General features: G+C 40.0%; 1 protein-coding gene across 1 annotated transcript in view; it reads right to left on the bottom strand.

Moving 5' to 3' along the window:
* LOC138206344 (voltage-dependent calcium channel subunit alpha-2/delta-1) overlaps positions 1 to 14844 on the bottom strand; it is a 64099-nt gene extending 49255 nt beyond the window's left edge. Inside the window, exons 1-3 of the mRNA XM_069162977.1 lie at positions 14756 to 14844; positions 8313 to 8394; positions 7916 to 8032 (exon numbers count right to left, since the gene is read on the bottom strand). Coding sequence (XP_069019078.1) covers positions 7916 to 8032; positions 8313 to 8394; positions 14756 to 14844 — 288 coding nt within the window. The remainder of the gene's footprint in view (positions 1 to 7915; positions 8033 to 8312; positions 8395 to 14755) is intronic.
* Between the last annotated feature and the right edge of the window lie 843 nt (positions 14845 to 15687).

Here is a 15687-nt window from a genome sequence, read left to right as displayed (position 1 = left end):
TAAAAATTTGTTTTTATTATTTATTAAGCATTTTTGAGGCCATAAGTTACAACCGAACTGCTGAATGTTGGGTGTTCTTTAAGAACAAGTGATAAACAAACGAAACACTCCCAACACAACTGCCATTTTAAGAACAAACATATGTAGTGAGGAAGGATGGAATAGTGGCAGATAAACACAAAATTAAACTGGCGTAAGAGAGGAGATACTAATTATCTTGTCACATCTCAGTCGCTGTGATTATTACAAAATATAAATGTCTTAATTCTGAAAAAAGCTGTCGGCCACATTTAATGGGTATTCATCAATGGGGGATATGCATCTCTTGGATATCCAGAGGTCGTAACTCTGAAACATGTTGTGATCCACCAACACAGTTTGGATCTCTTCTCGATGAATGTATTAGACGCTCGTCCCTGGCCGACCATACGTCTAGTTAGAATTCCCCATCTGCACTGCTCCCTCCCACTCCCTCTCTCACTGCCCGTCATCACACATAAACATGAACACAAGCGCACAGACGGAGACACACTCAGACACCTTGTCTGCTTAATATGATCAGCACAGAGCGGAGATGGGAGGTTGAGTAACATCTGCTCTGGAGACCGGAATATATCTGATCCTATCATAGCCTCAGCTCATTACTGCGTTACGTTGCCACACGCACACGCACACGCACACACACACACACACACACACACACACACACACACACACACACACACACACGCACACGCACACGCACGTAAAAACATCACAATGTCACACCCTGTGCTCATTATTATAACATTGTCACAGCAGGCAACTGTTTAATACAAAATATGGTCCAACACCTGGGCATAACGATTCTATTAAACATATGCACAAATAACACGCGAAACACTTAACACACAGCGCAAGATGAAGGCAACTGGATAACTGGTGTTTTGCTTTACATAAGAAATATTGAATATGATGCTAACATAATATAGATAATATAGTAAATTAGAGATAACAGGTGTGGATATTATTACAATCTGAAAAGTGAAGATCACATCTTGTTTACAATATTGGGCGAGTAACAGAGCGGTGTCTCATGAGCACAGTTATCTAAGTAAATGTATAAATTATAGAGATGGAGGAGCTGTCATTCGCCATGTTATGTTGTTTACAATACACGCTTGTTTCATTTGAAAGTTTGCAAAATTGCTGGGAGAAAGTTTTTTACATTATGTTCCTCTATACTATTTCACATTGAACTCATGAATGGAAGTTGAAGTACTTGTACAATCCAGTTCAATAGGGAAACACATGTTGTGACTACACCACTGGGCAAAGGAAATCTGGTGGAAAGATGTCAATATAAGTCTAGTAGTATCATATAATGTTCATGTAAGGCAAAGTGTCAATTGCATTAATGTTTGAAGTGTTTTTTGTGACTGTGACGCCCTGTGCTTTAAAAAGACATTGTTTTTGAAGCAAGAGCCTGTAAGCTTGAACTTTTCACACAAAATATTTAATTGAGGCGGGGAATTTAGTTAGTGAAAAATTAGGGCTGAAATCTTAGAGGAGAGCGAATATTTCAGAATATTAAGTCTAATCAAATTGTCAACATTTTAAGATTGAATTAACCAACTTTTATTGAATCATACATTAGGGATGATGATATAAATGTCTGTAATGCCAAGACAATCCCCCACACGATGGTTTTTGCAAGATATATAAAGCAGTTTTAAAGTAATAATAACATCCATCCCTCCATCCCTCCCTCTATCCCTCCCACAGGAGCCTATCCCACAGGAGCCTATCCCACAGGAGCCTATCCCAGTTGACTTTGGGCGAAGATCGGGTTGCCAGTCCATCACAGGCCCAACACAGTAAGACAGACAATCACTAACGCTCACATACACATCCACGTCCAACTTAGAGTCCCCATTGAGCTTAACCTAACAGTTTTTGGACTGTGGGACCCAGAGAAAACCCACGCAGACACAAGGAGAACATGCAAATTCCACACAATAAGGCTGCAGCTGAGGTTCCAACACAGAACCTTTTTGCTGTGAGACAATGCTAACCACTGTACCACCATGCTGCCAATATGGATTTTGTTACTATATTTCACACACTGTATTTGAGTCAAGTCTGTGACCGCATATCTACTGAGGTTGACACAATTACTTTTTAAGTAGCAAAGAAATTACTAGAGATGTTACCATGTAGAGATTTAAACTTTAATGATCTACAATATTCAAGGGAATGGTGTTTTGCCTATAATGCTATTGCAAAGTATCTCCTGAAAAATCTTCAATAAATATAGAAACAAAGTGTTTAAGGATAAAAGACTTGTGCAGAAGTATAAGGCACAATGTCTTGTTTGAAAAAGTACCAGAGCTAGACTTAAATATGTTCCCTGCTTCATTTAGGTAAATAAGAGCACAACGAGGGCAGAACTTTTCATTTCAAAGTCATAGTTCAAATCAATTTTGGAAAGAGGTCAGAATTAAAGGGACGATACGATCTAATACGCAGGTTGAAATCATTGAAAGATTTTTTTTGCGACAGTCAAACATTTTTTTGTCGAAGCTGCTGCTGAGTGTCTGAAGGAACTAAAGTGTATAGAGCGATGAGGAACGTAGATGAAACTAAGGCACGATTATGTGTGATTTTAACCCCGTATAAGCTAATTAAATTATACTGTACATCCAAACAATATGCTAAATTCGCTCTTTAGTGCCTTAAACACTCTCCCAGAAAAATTCAGTGTAAGAAAACAAAACCCATCAAAACATCTACAGTATCTGTTGCAGCATAATCTCTTTTTCCTCTCCCCATCTGTACAACTGTTATACTCCAAAATCGAAAAGATAAAAGCAAACAAAAGTAAACAGCCTTCTCTTGGTCGATATATTGCTAAATACACTTCTCATAGGGATTTTCGGAGCACAGCACAGATTCTGCATATATTCTCATGACTAAGTGTTTGGAACATACTGATTTCATTAAGAGCAGAGAAGTGTATTTTGCTTCAGGACAGATTTGACAATTTGATGGAACATTTTAACATATTTATACAACAGTGATAACTCTTACTCAACTGAATACATGCTAACCACAATACAGTAACAACTGCAAAGGTCTGCCATTATTAAATACATTTTCATCCTAAATTTTAATACACAGATGGTATCATGCAGTAAAATGGACATCATCATCATTTCAATCATTTTCAGTGGTTGTTATTTCAAATATTAAGTGGCATATCAGTAATCATGATGCCAACATTGGAAAATTGAAAAAAAAAAAATATATATATATAATTCTGAAATAAACATACTCTAAACCAAAAACATACAGTGCAGGTACCCTCAGAGAGCTGGTCACATACACAGTACAGTCTCACACACAGATTAATGGGCCACCTGTGTCCTGTAGAGTTTTAGTGCTGCTGGTTGAGGTATCACCATAAGTAATGCTGTAGACTGGCTCATTAGTCCCAGGACAGAGCCATTCACCTCAGGAGAAGAGACGAATTGCAAAGACACACACATACTGTACAGGAACTCACACACAGCAAAATCAAATAACTGCAGCAGAAATGATACTTCTGCATGTTAGGACGTCTTACAAGGGTCCAGAGGAGCATTCGACCCGCATTGGGCCAATTCATATCGCACTGATCAAACCCTCATTGTTACCAATCACACGAGTTGCAGGTCCATCATACATCCGCTGCAACATTTCCACTATGTCTCTGCATTGATGTCGCATCTGATATCAAAAGTAGACGTTAAGCACGGCGAGCAGATGGCAGCCATCTATTTATTAGGATTATTTTTGTTCATGCAACCACGGTATGAAATATTTCTGCACCAAGTAAAGTGTGGAGCTGAGTTTACTTATGGAAAGAGCTTATGTCGTACTCATTCTAGTGATGTTACCTCTGAAGCTGACAACTCGATGCATTTTTGACCTTTTAAAACAGTATTATCGTAACCTGATGTTTCAAAGCTTCGCTTCACCATGCAAAGTATCCTGTGAACACCCTCACAAACTCTTATTACGCTGGTTCTCATGATGCAGTAGTATTTAAAAACACAGTTGTAGACTCTGATTAAAAGTTAGCAGTTTTCAAATTCAGAAGCTATATTGTGCAGACAATGAAAGCTGTAAAATGAATTTTTTTTTCGGACATATTGTTTTATCATAGTTTCATCAATATCACAGAATCGCCTCAAAGTAACTCAGTGATGCAGAAAGGGTCATCTCACGCTTCTCACAACACTATGAATGGTGGCATAAGAGAGAGAGGTTTTTTGTGAAGCGCTAATAGCGTGACGCGTGAGCGGGCATTGGATGTCTTTCGTCAGTGTTTTATTAGTTCACATTTTGTCTTATCAATAATTAAGTTTTTAATTACATTGCGCACAGACAGCGAGACAAAGAGAAAGCCGGCTGGTGATGTGGAAAGAAGAGATGTGTTGAAGTAATTGGATCTAGCCTCGAGCACATCACACACTTTCACTAAGTGGTCAACTACATTTGACAATGATTTTCAGAGTCATCTCTCTTGCTCTAAGCAGAATTAAATGTTGACTCTAATGGCCCCTGCACAGTTCCATACTTTATCAAGGATATTGAAACATGTTATTGCATGTGTGATCGCTTGCCATCCATTTTATGTAAGGTTACTACCCTGCCATTAAGATGATTGCGATAAAACCATCAACTCTCTGTTCAATGGGAATAATAATGATGCTTATAATGCAATATGGGTTTTTAATCTCTGAAAATGTAGAGTAAGTGTCTGAGTTGAAAGATATAAATGTGACTGAGCCAAAATTCTGAGAGGATTCTGGGCAAATAGACTTTATTATATGAAGCTAAAGTAGATATGTGCAGTATATACAATGTGTGGCTTATAATAAAAATAAAAAAAAACAGACTTACCGTAACTGTTTTCTTAGCAAACAGCGACATAAACAACTTCACTGACCACAAGCAACCATTATGTGATAATTAGTTATTTGGTCAAGCGGGGCACTTCAGTCTCAGAAGGGGAAATGGAAATGGACTGAGTAACTAAACCTTACTATATGTGTATGTCCTAGTTGGTGTGAATGTTTGTGTGTGTTCCCCTGTTGAGCTCGAGCCGCGGTATACATTGTAAAACCTTTGATAAAGCCATCTCTCCTAACAGTGTGCAGCCAAGTACTCATTAATAATGCATGCTACATCCTGCCACACACTTATTTATGGAAGCATGAGTAGCCACACATAGACACACACTTGTGTCACACACCTGTGGCTCGGTAAACTGTGGCCTTTGGAAGGTCATCCATCATACAGCAGAGTTAGAGATCAGAGACGGAGAGGACAAGAGAGAGAAGAAGACAAGAGAGAGAGGAAGACGAGAGGCATAAGGGAGGATGAAAGTTGGAAAGCAGTTTGACAGCTAAGTGAAAATGGCTCGAGTGCCTTGGGCTATCTCCAATTATATTGACATTGCGAGTCACTCCAAAACTTATATCAAAGGCATTGAACAAAAAAAGGAAGTTCCAACTGCAATGAAGATTCTCCTCCTGTATTCTGTCTGATGAACTTTACAGCCAAAAAGCTCTGTGTTTAAGTTAGAAGATTGGTCAGCAAAAATCAACTTAAAGTGAAACTATAAAATCCACTGGGACAGTTTACTTTATATCATGTCCTGGTATGAGTTTGTCACTGCTACTATACTGTCTTAGAGAGACTACACACAACATATGAACCCTGTAACAATGAGCTTAAAGCCTTATTTGTTTCCCTCTCTTACTGTACCATGCTGTGCACCCATCTCCCTTTGCTCTCTCTGTCCATCAAGCCATGTATCAATCATGTGCATGTTCATTTTAACTTCTTTGCCAGCGTTCATTCATTCATTTATCTCCCCATCCATACATCTTAGGACAGATAAATCCAATATCAGTGTGCCTTGAGGTTATGCGTAAGAGAGGATGAGACACAATAAAGAGTGGGAAGTGATCGGTGTCTGGTAGTTGGATCGACTGTCAGAAATAGGCAAGCTGATGCCCCACCCACCACCTACCCTTGGAAACCATACACACATAAAAACACACGCTAACCTCACCCGACCCCACAGCCTCGGTTCATGCACTGGAGCCAATTTTTACTTTGCTGCTTACGCATCTTATGGCACCAGTGCTCGGAAAAATGATAAGAGCACCAGGGTCTTTACTTAACATACACAAGACAGACACTTGGCAGGAGATGTGTTTATAAACATTCATAAATACTCTCTTTCCATTACTAATAAGACAACAATGGTGAGGCCTTATAAAGGCAAAGTAAAGGGTGCTGTGAACTCGGTGTGAACACATTAAAACAGTTCATACTCCTGATATAGATGAGCATCTCTGACCCACTTTACAATGAAAAAAACGGGGGAAGAAAGAGTGGGGGAAAGAAAGAACCTCCCCAGGGTCAAGACTCTCATTATCACATTCAGTCCTGCAGAAGAACGTTTACATGCTTCACCCACTGCACATGCATCATCCTTCAAATGACAAAATTAGAATTGTAAATTTATATATATACACATTAACACCGAAATATCAGTGCGCTGCTACAGAATGACCCCAATGAAAAATGATATACACTAATAACATAAGAGTTTGTGACAAAATAGAACCTCCACAAGGTTGTTGACTTTGGTTAATTCTTAATATTAATTTCCATGAGTGGTTATGAGAAGCACCAGTGATCCGGTTGCTAAACAAAACCCTCAAAATGTTTCGAATGAATCTTCATCCATTTGAAGGCTTTGGACTTCAACCAAAGCCACAGCGACCACAGTTGGAAAACTCAGCCAGACGAATAGATAAACAAATAGATCATACGCAGATGGTGGTGGGACTGTAACATAATGTTTTATGTTTTGGACAATAACTTGTGAATTAGCTGATTTAAATAATAATTGTTTAAATAATTATGCTACTAGGTTATATATATATGCATACATACATATAGTCTTATTTTAATTAGAACTATGACATGTTTTGGCCGATAATCTATAATTTATCCTCATAGTATAATTCTGATTGTTCTCATTATGTTTGTTAATGCAGGAGCTTTGAAAAAACTTTAAGATATCTGACAGTTACTCAACCCATGCATAAAATAAAAGCAAAGTAAAATAAATAAATAAATAAAGGTATAAAATTCTAAATATATATTCAGTTTCAATTTCAGGTCTATTTTTCAATGTAATATTTCAATTTTTAAGTGTCTTTTATTCATTAACCCTATTCCATCTTGTGAGCCTCCTGGTTGGACGATCAGCCTGACAACTCTGTCCGCGGTGCGAAATCCTGTCAATATAGTCTGTAATAAGTCCATGAAGCTAAAATCACTTAGCTTGTTCAATTCAGTGAAGAAGTTGGAAATGATTTGTAGTGTAGTAGAAGTAATGTGCATATAAATCACGCAAAAGCATGTAATACACCCGTCAGTCCATGACAGGATACTGTGTAAGTGACCTGGGTCGAAGGAGGAGGTCATGTGGTTGAGGTCATGTGACAAAGCACAGGTGATAAAGTCTGTGTAAAGCAGAGGTTAGGGGAAGTTGGATGGAACAAACACCGGACTTTGACCTGGGAGACCAGTACTTGAGTTATTATTTTTAGTCTACTACTATTTACATGTACAGTAAATGTCACAATTTTCAACATGCCATCAATACCTACTGCACTTAATTATATTTCTAGTGTTTCCACATTACACTGTGTGATTGAATACAGAGTTTCAAGTGTACAAGAAGGACAGATGGCTAACTGCTCTACGTCATGGTCCCTGTTAACAAAGAGTTTGTCCTGCACTTCATCAAAAGCAACAAAAAAATTGCAAACTGACAGTTGGTTTCTCTGAGCGGGGTGAGTCTTACCTTCAAGGCAGCGGACCTCTTCCGCAGCAGCTGTTCTATGTTCATGGCTGCTCTAGCCACAAGCTCCTCTGCATCATTTTGCTCCACAGTGTAGAGGTGCTGGTTTCTCAGAAAAATCTAGTCAGATAAAGAGAGTAGAAAGTGTACACAATCACACGTATAACTGGCGATTTAACAAATCCTGACATGTCAGACATTCATGTGTTTTTCTAATAACTTGAATATGAATTGGCCTTAAAATGCAGACAAATGCAATGACTTGATTGAAATTTCAAACAAAGAGTAGTGTAACCTTCCTGATGCATCGGCGCTGCATGTAGGGGATCTACAGCAGAGTTAGATTTGGATTCTGCGGTCACCTTATGCCTCTCTGAGTGTAGCGTTTGGGTGTTTATACCTGAGTGAGTCCCTTCCCAGCTGTGGCTGTGTCTGCCAGGGTGACGAGCTCCTTCTGCATCTGATCAACCCATTCTTTTATCCTATGGGACAAAGCAATGCACACAAACCAATCTTGTAAGGGAGATGTAACCAGTTTCAAAGAGACATCAAAGACATTTCACAGTGCAATTAAACTGTCAATCAAGCTATCTTACATTTATGATCTAACAAGACCGTCCGGTCACATAACGTCAAAACAAACAAGGCCAAAGAGAATCACTCTCGCAGGTCAAGCAAAGCGCCAACCAATCCAACTCGAATCACCAGGAACAAATACAATGTCGGCTAATAAAAACCATGTCACTGGGTGCCAACCAATACCATTACTTTCTGGGAGTTCAAACATGAAGTCAACCAATCAGATAAGTGTCAGCCAGTGTTATGATGGGTTTCAGTGATATGAGTGGACAGGTGGGAGGTAGCCAGAACCAGAAAGCTTCTCTGTATATCAGAGCTTAGCCACAGTTCCAGCCTACTGGTGCCACAGATGTATATGCACCTATTCACTTAGATGAAAATTGCTCACCTGATGCATAAGCCAAAAAGGTTTTATAGCTTCCATGTGGTTGGGTTCAGGGATGCTACATCCACACCTGTGCCACATGCTGGATTATTAGTCTCATCCTGGTCTGTGATTACTGACCTCACTAACAGTCCATTATCCTGGATCGCTATCTTGTTATTTTCTCTCTCTGCTCTCCCTTTACCCCAACTGGTCGGTTTCTTCCTGTTAAAAAGGAGCTTGTCCTTCCCACGGATGGACTTTGTTCTTCCTGGTAAAGGGGAGTTTTTTTTTTCCTCCCCGCTGTTGCTCATGTGGAGAATGTTGAATTGTTGGCTTCCTTTGCACAATGCTGTGAAGTTCTGTTTTCAGAACTTTACAACGTTAAGTGCCCTCAAATAACTTGCGTTGTGATTTAGCACTACGTAAATAAATGTAATTGATTTTAATCGAATCCTCATCCAGTCATCTTATCAGAAGATAGTAAGTTAACAGCCTGCATCACACTGACACGGTATATCACTCTGTGGCTCCTAAATAAAGTGGCCATGGATAGAAATTCACAAGAGTAGGACGACATTATGCATTAGGTGGCACGATGACTTGTTAGAATAATCAGACTCATCTGGAGGTCCACCTCCTATGATAGGCTTCCAGACTTGTACACGTGTATATACATTAATTTAGTATATATATTGTATGCTGCTGCTATGTGTGCACTCATATACGTGTGTGACTGCAATGAGACAAGTGTCATTAATATTTTATGAGAGTGATAACAGGTTGGCATAGAATACAGATGTTCTCATTGCCATGCATTCACATTAACACAGACGCAGCTGTGATCCTCCCGGATGGTATAGAGACATATTTTCCACACATGCTCTCAATGGAAAAAAAAACCTGGAACCACTGATATCGATGCTCAGAATATATCCTCTGAAATGGTCTTTTCAGCAGTGTAATGAAAGTCATGCAATTTGCAGTAGGTGCGAAGCATCGACTGTGACTCTCTATAAGGGAGGTGGCGAAAAAGAAAGGTAGAGAAGATCAGAAAGCCAGGAAAAAAAATGGGAAAATATGCATCAGGGAAATAAAATCCACAGTGTATGGGGAAAATTCTGAGCAACCGCACTTTTGGAGCCGGATGAGACACTTTCCTAGACCAGAGGGGATAGCACAGTGTGAAATAGCTTAGAGGAAGCTTAACTAGCAAAAGTCAGGATATGATGACTTGGTCTTTGCTTCCCAGAGTCTGACTTTGCAAAAGCAGAAATTTGTGAATTCCCACAAGGTCATATGATTGTGGAAGTATTATGACATGATCAACGGACAAAAACCTGATTGTCTGTTGGCTGTGTACAGTTTAGAGATGCTACAATAGCAACAAACCGGCACTAGCAGGACGGAGGGCATTCTGTGGTGGAAGTAAATCTTTTCGTCTGGAATTTCGACTTTTTAGGTAAAGGTTCACCTGTTTTGACTGTTCTCATGTCTGCATGTAAAAGACATTTATAATGGGAAAAGGTGAAGTTGATCAACTAACCTGTAAGGCAGATAATACTAGTAGTTAACTGTGTGTTTATTGTGACTGAACCTATTGCATATTGACCAGAGGCAATACATTTGTGAGAAAGCCTTTATAAAACAAATATGTGACATTTTTGAAGAAGATATAAGAAAAATATAGCCCCGATGTTCGGTTGTGATCGGGCGTTAAATTCATCAGTACCAGGCAGATAAAGTCTGAAAGGTGCAGGTGGTTTGGGTCTGGTTCATGTACAGTCAGAAATATATTGCTATATATATATATATATATATAGCTATATATGTGATACTTTTCCTATCTTATTTTTTTTAACTGTATTTATTTTATGCTTAGCCTGTTAATTTACCTTTTCGCATGTTGCTGGGAGTGCATGTAATCTTGTATGTTCAACACAAATTTGAAATCAACACAACCAGTGAACCCAAACTTAAAGTAAGGGTCAATAAATCCAAATCTGATTGAGAATACTACATGATAGTTATTCTAATGGCTAACTGTGCATAATACTGCCACTCCTCTTTTTTTAATTTTGTATTATTGCCTCTCTTTTACTCTCTTCTCCTTTAAATTCTCCCTGTGGTCCTCCTCTCTTATGGCCCACTGTTCATCCTCCCCAAACCTACTAACTAGGTGTTTTAGTGGACCTTGGACTCCTAAGCTCTCAAAGCCTGATGTACTGACAAGTCAACTTTGAGATAGCTTGTGTGTGTGTGTGTGTGTGTGTGTGTGTGTGTGTGTGTGTGTGTGTGTGTGTGTGTGTGTGTGTGTTTTTCCAGAGACTGGATATTCAGAGAAGTATAGAGGGCCCTTTCTCCTGAGTTTAGCTTCTTTAAAATCTACTGCTACTAGTGTAAACCTTGATAACATCAACTCTCAGGTGCTGACAAATGGGTGAGACGACCCATGCTGTGGTGCAGTAGGTGCACACCTACTGACATGTGTTCCTTCTGCACATCCAATATGGTTGACATGAACTTTTTGCTGTGGGCTTTTTCTTTTCAGAATCTATTTAGAACATTTTGTCAGGGGCTTCATAAGTGTCTCATCTGCAGGACAACTCGGCCCAACTCTCGCATGATACTGAATCTCTTGTATGTTTATTTGCTTTAAGTGTTTATTTGCGTGTTTGTATGCGAAAAATACCGAACACTGCAATGTGCAGTGAAAGAAGTCTTGGTTGTGAAGTGTTCACAAAAAGGCTCATTATATGCAGCAAAGGAGAGAAAGTAATGCTTCTCCGCAAAATTATAAGTCTGTTATTTTATATGAATATTGGAAGTCAAATCACTGTTAAAGAGACATTAAATGGTCAGCTGTGTTATGCATAGGCATAAAAAAAATTCTTGCACATTAATTTCTCGGCCTTAAATCATGCATATCTCAGCATCCCCTGAAGTTCCAACCTAGTTTAATAGCAATACTTAATAAAGGTCATGAGGTGAAGGTAGATCGCCTGTAATGCATTTCATTTTAGGTCTTTCCATACAAATGAGCTAGATGAAGTACGGTAATGATAATTATCATATCATCTCTCACACTGTTAGCTCACGTCATAAGGTGGGCTCTTATCACTGGCTAAAACAAAAGGGTGATTAAGAAATGCCTGTAATTAACAGTAATAAAGTCAGTGTTGTTGAGCTGAGGTAGCAACATTTTTCAGCTCTGGTTGCTGGGCTTTGATTACTGCAGCCTGTGGTACAGTGCTGGATAATTAAGCACACACACACACACGCACACACAAGCACACGCACACGTACACACAAACGCACATACAAATGGCAACTGGGTCAGACACTGCCCTACATTGTTTTACAGACACAGGAAGAGCAAATAAGAGCAAAAACAGAAAGAGAGGTAGTGAAACAGTACAAGAAAGAGAGAGACAGATGTTGCGGTGCAATCAGTTTGGAACCAGAGAGAGTAATGAGCTGGCCCGCAGTGTGTATCTCAGTGGGCGGCTGTGTTAAACTACAGTCTAATTACACATCATTGCAGAGGCAAAGACAGAAGCGGTCCAGTCCAGACAGCAAAGCAAGATGAGGCATGGGAACACCAACTGTAATGCACCAAAACAACCCGCGGTGTTCTGCTCACACTCTGTAGCCTCTACACCAACACCCAAGTGGCCAATTCAACTCTTGTTCAGCTTGACCCAGAAACTCAACAGTGTCTTCAAATGAAGTAGAAAGTTTTTGGATCAAACTGTGACCGCAGCATCAAACTCAGCCTTTTATCCAACAATTATCAGCTTCGATTTGCGACTCTGCTTGTTGGTAATCGGATTGTGGAATATTCCCGGCACAGGATGTTGATCTCATGTTGCAACACGAGTTCGCAGTTATAACCTCAAAAACTCCCACGTCATACGGTGTCTTACTTTCAGGAAAGCTTTTGTACCAGTCTTGTTTTTATTCGCTGTAAAATGTTTCTTTAGTCATCAAAATGTTTTGTCTCCAGAGGAGCTGCGGGAACAACAGAGCTATTTAGGATTTTAAGAGAGAAAAGCAGCTGCTTACAGTTTGCCAAACTGCTCACCTGTAATGACCATGTTTCCTCTCCATCCATTTGATCAGCGTAATCCCCGAAAATGCACTTAATGAATGAGGTGTAAAATCCAGTTAATTTAGATTTCTTTTTTTTTTTTGCTCATTTTGTTTGAGTTGGAGCACTTTAATGTAGCTCATCATCATGCCTGATCCAAACAAAAACACCTTTTCTGTGGTTTTCCATTCTTCCAGATATATTACAGCTCCTTTCAGAGCCTTTTACTGATATCTATATGCAGAAACACAAGCAGGACACAACCAAATATACATAGCCACTGATCACTTTATTTCATTTGTTTATTTATTATGCAAGAATGAAAAAAAAATTTGATGAAGAAGGACAATCTGGCTGATGGTCCAGGCTGTAGATTTTTCTCCAGAGGAAGAGACGGGGCCATGGAAATATCACGATTGTTATACTGGAAGATTGAATGGTCGCCAGCAAACAGACTGATAGTTTTGTTCATACTACATAAAGAGAGCACGACGTGAATGAAGGGTGCAGTCTGATGGGTTTTTTAATGTTGCTATCATTGTTTTGTTTGTTTGTTTAACTTTTTTACCTGCAAGATGGTGGAAGCAGACACATAAAGCATTTAATGGAAATTATTTTTAAACTTACTGACTCATTTACACTGAGCATATTTCTCATGCAGATTCAGCACAAGGGGCTGTTAGCTGTTGAGTAGTTCTTTGCTTTCGCAATTAGGCTGTACAAATACAGGGATTTTCACTGAGTACACCAGGCAAGTCTGTTTTCTACTACAGCAGTCCGATCTGCTCTTGAATCTGAGACTTCTAGATGTGGATTAGAATATAAGCAAGAGTATATGACTCTTTCGGTGTTGTAAAATTGCACTGCATTGCTATTTAGTTTACCCGTAATGGGTGAGAAAAACTGCACAAAAAAAAAAAAAAAAAAGTTTGACAGATGCCAATATTCTGGTCTGTGCCGCCGACTACTCTTTTATTTCAAGTAAATCACAGAAATATGACATCTGTATTTTCCAGCCGGTTCCTGGCGCAGGTGCAGCGTCACTACACAGCCTGCTAATACTGCCAAAGGGACTGATACGCCCATCAACGCCAAATATTTCCTGATGCTGTTTAAGTTCTGCTTGTAAACATGGAATGTTGATTTTCCATCTGTGATTGAAACTCTTGAATTATAGTAGTGTCTGTGTCTTTGATTCTGATTGGTACTAAATTTCCAGCTCAGGCAAAGTGCATCTGAAATGCATTTCAAGAGGGCTTGGCATGATATTACCAAAATGCAAAGGACCATAATAGTCCAATATGGGTGTCATTTTGAGAATTATTGAAGTATTTGAGGAGTATTTTGCCACAGGCTATCGCTTTTGTTACAACAGGGGAATGAATAAACTACAAGGTTAGATCAGCTTGTTCCAAACTCATAAGGGCCACAGACAAAGGCCAACTTTTGTCATTTTTCAAAGGACCTAGGGAAGCCACTGTAACTCCTCTCCAACTTCATCGAGGTGCTGTCACGGAGCTCCGTGGCCACCGGCGACAAACTGCTGATTATTGTAACCAACATTAATCAGCGCCCGGAGGCGAGCAGACAGAGGGAAGACGGAACACCGTCTACCCCCAATGTGTCTCCCTCCAGATGACCGTCGGTGCATGAATGAGACGACCTGCCCACCCGACTCACACCCACCTACCGTGCAGCCTTTACCCACGCACCGTGAGCGGCTCATTAAGAAATGTATCACTCCAAACGAAGAGCACTTGAAACAATGAGTCTGCCAACCAGAAAATAGGATTACAAGGGCTATACTTACATGAGCTGTGTCGGAAACTGCGATGCCAAACAACCGTCCTGCCATAACAGGACAAGAAACATCCAGGCTCGTACCCTGCAGGTATCCATTGTAAAAAAAAAAAAAAAAAAAACAAAAAAAAAAAAACGGGGAAACTCCCCGACGCGAGTCAATATCCAATCTGCTCTGCTTCCCTTTGCCGCCGATGAATGGAGCTATGTGCGAGAGCTGCGTGTGTGGCAGTCTGTCGCTCCCTCACAGATTAACGAACCCTGACACCTCTAATCTGATCACTCGGCCATCCAGCACTCTAACAGGTACTGGAGCTGGATTTCAGACTCTCTCTCCCTCTCTCTCTCTCCCTCTCCCTCTCTCTGTCCCTCTCTCTCCTCCTGTTGTGTCTGTCAGTCTAGCGAGAGGAAAAAAAAAAAAAAAAATCTTATCATACCGTTGGCTACAGTGGTTTGAAATCATAACCAAACATGATCTCTGTGGTACTTAACACGAAATGCTGAGCTCCACTGTACTTCCCCCCCCCCCCCCTCTCTCCATGCCCTGACGGTGCAGCGCTCCATATTGTGAGTAACAAACCGTTTTTTTCACCTCCCTATAAAGAAACACCTGCTGGAAGGAGGGTCTGACTACAGGTACCTCCCACACAGGGACACGCACGTTGAATACAGATACCGGCTTTGCTTTTTAAAATGCCCCACAACCCTTTCAATGTCTACAACCTGGAGATGCAATGTATTGGAGAATTTACTGCCCAATCTCGACGTGAGAGGCAGCAAGCAGAGAAACTGTCCCACCTGAGAATGACTGACAGATGTATTGATTTCACACATGGGCAAGTGTGAAACCTTATGAGCAAAGTCCAGTGAAAGCCAGATAAATCTCAGCGCCATAGCTCTTTTATGAGATTGAATTTGTGACTATGCTGCGCTTCCCAACAG

This window comes from Embiotoca jacksoni, unplaced genomic scaffold (genome assembly GCF_022577435.1).
Source record: "Embiotoca jacksoni isolate LCO1_2020_lvr unplaced genomic scaffold, fEmbJac1.0.p SCAF_3, whole genome shotgun sequence".
Taxonomy (NCBI): Eukaryota; Metazoa; Chordata; class Actinopteri; family Embiotocidae; genus Embiotoca; species Embiotoca jacksoni.
This window is presented reverse-complemented; position numbering and strand designations above follow the sequence as displayed.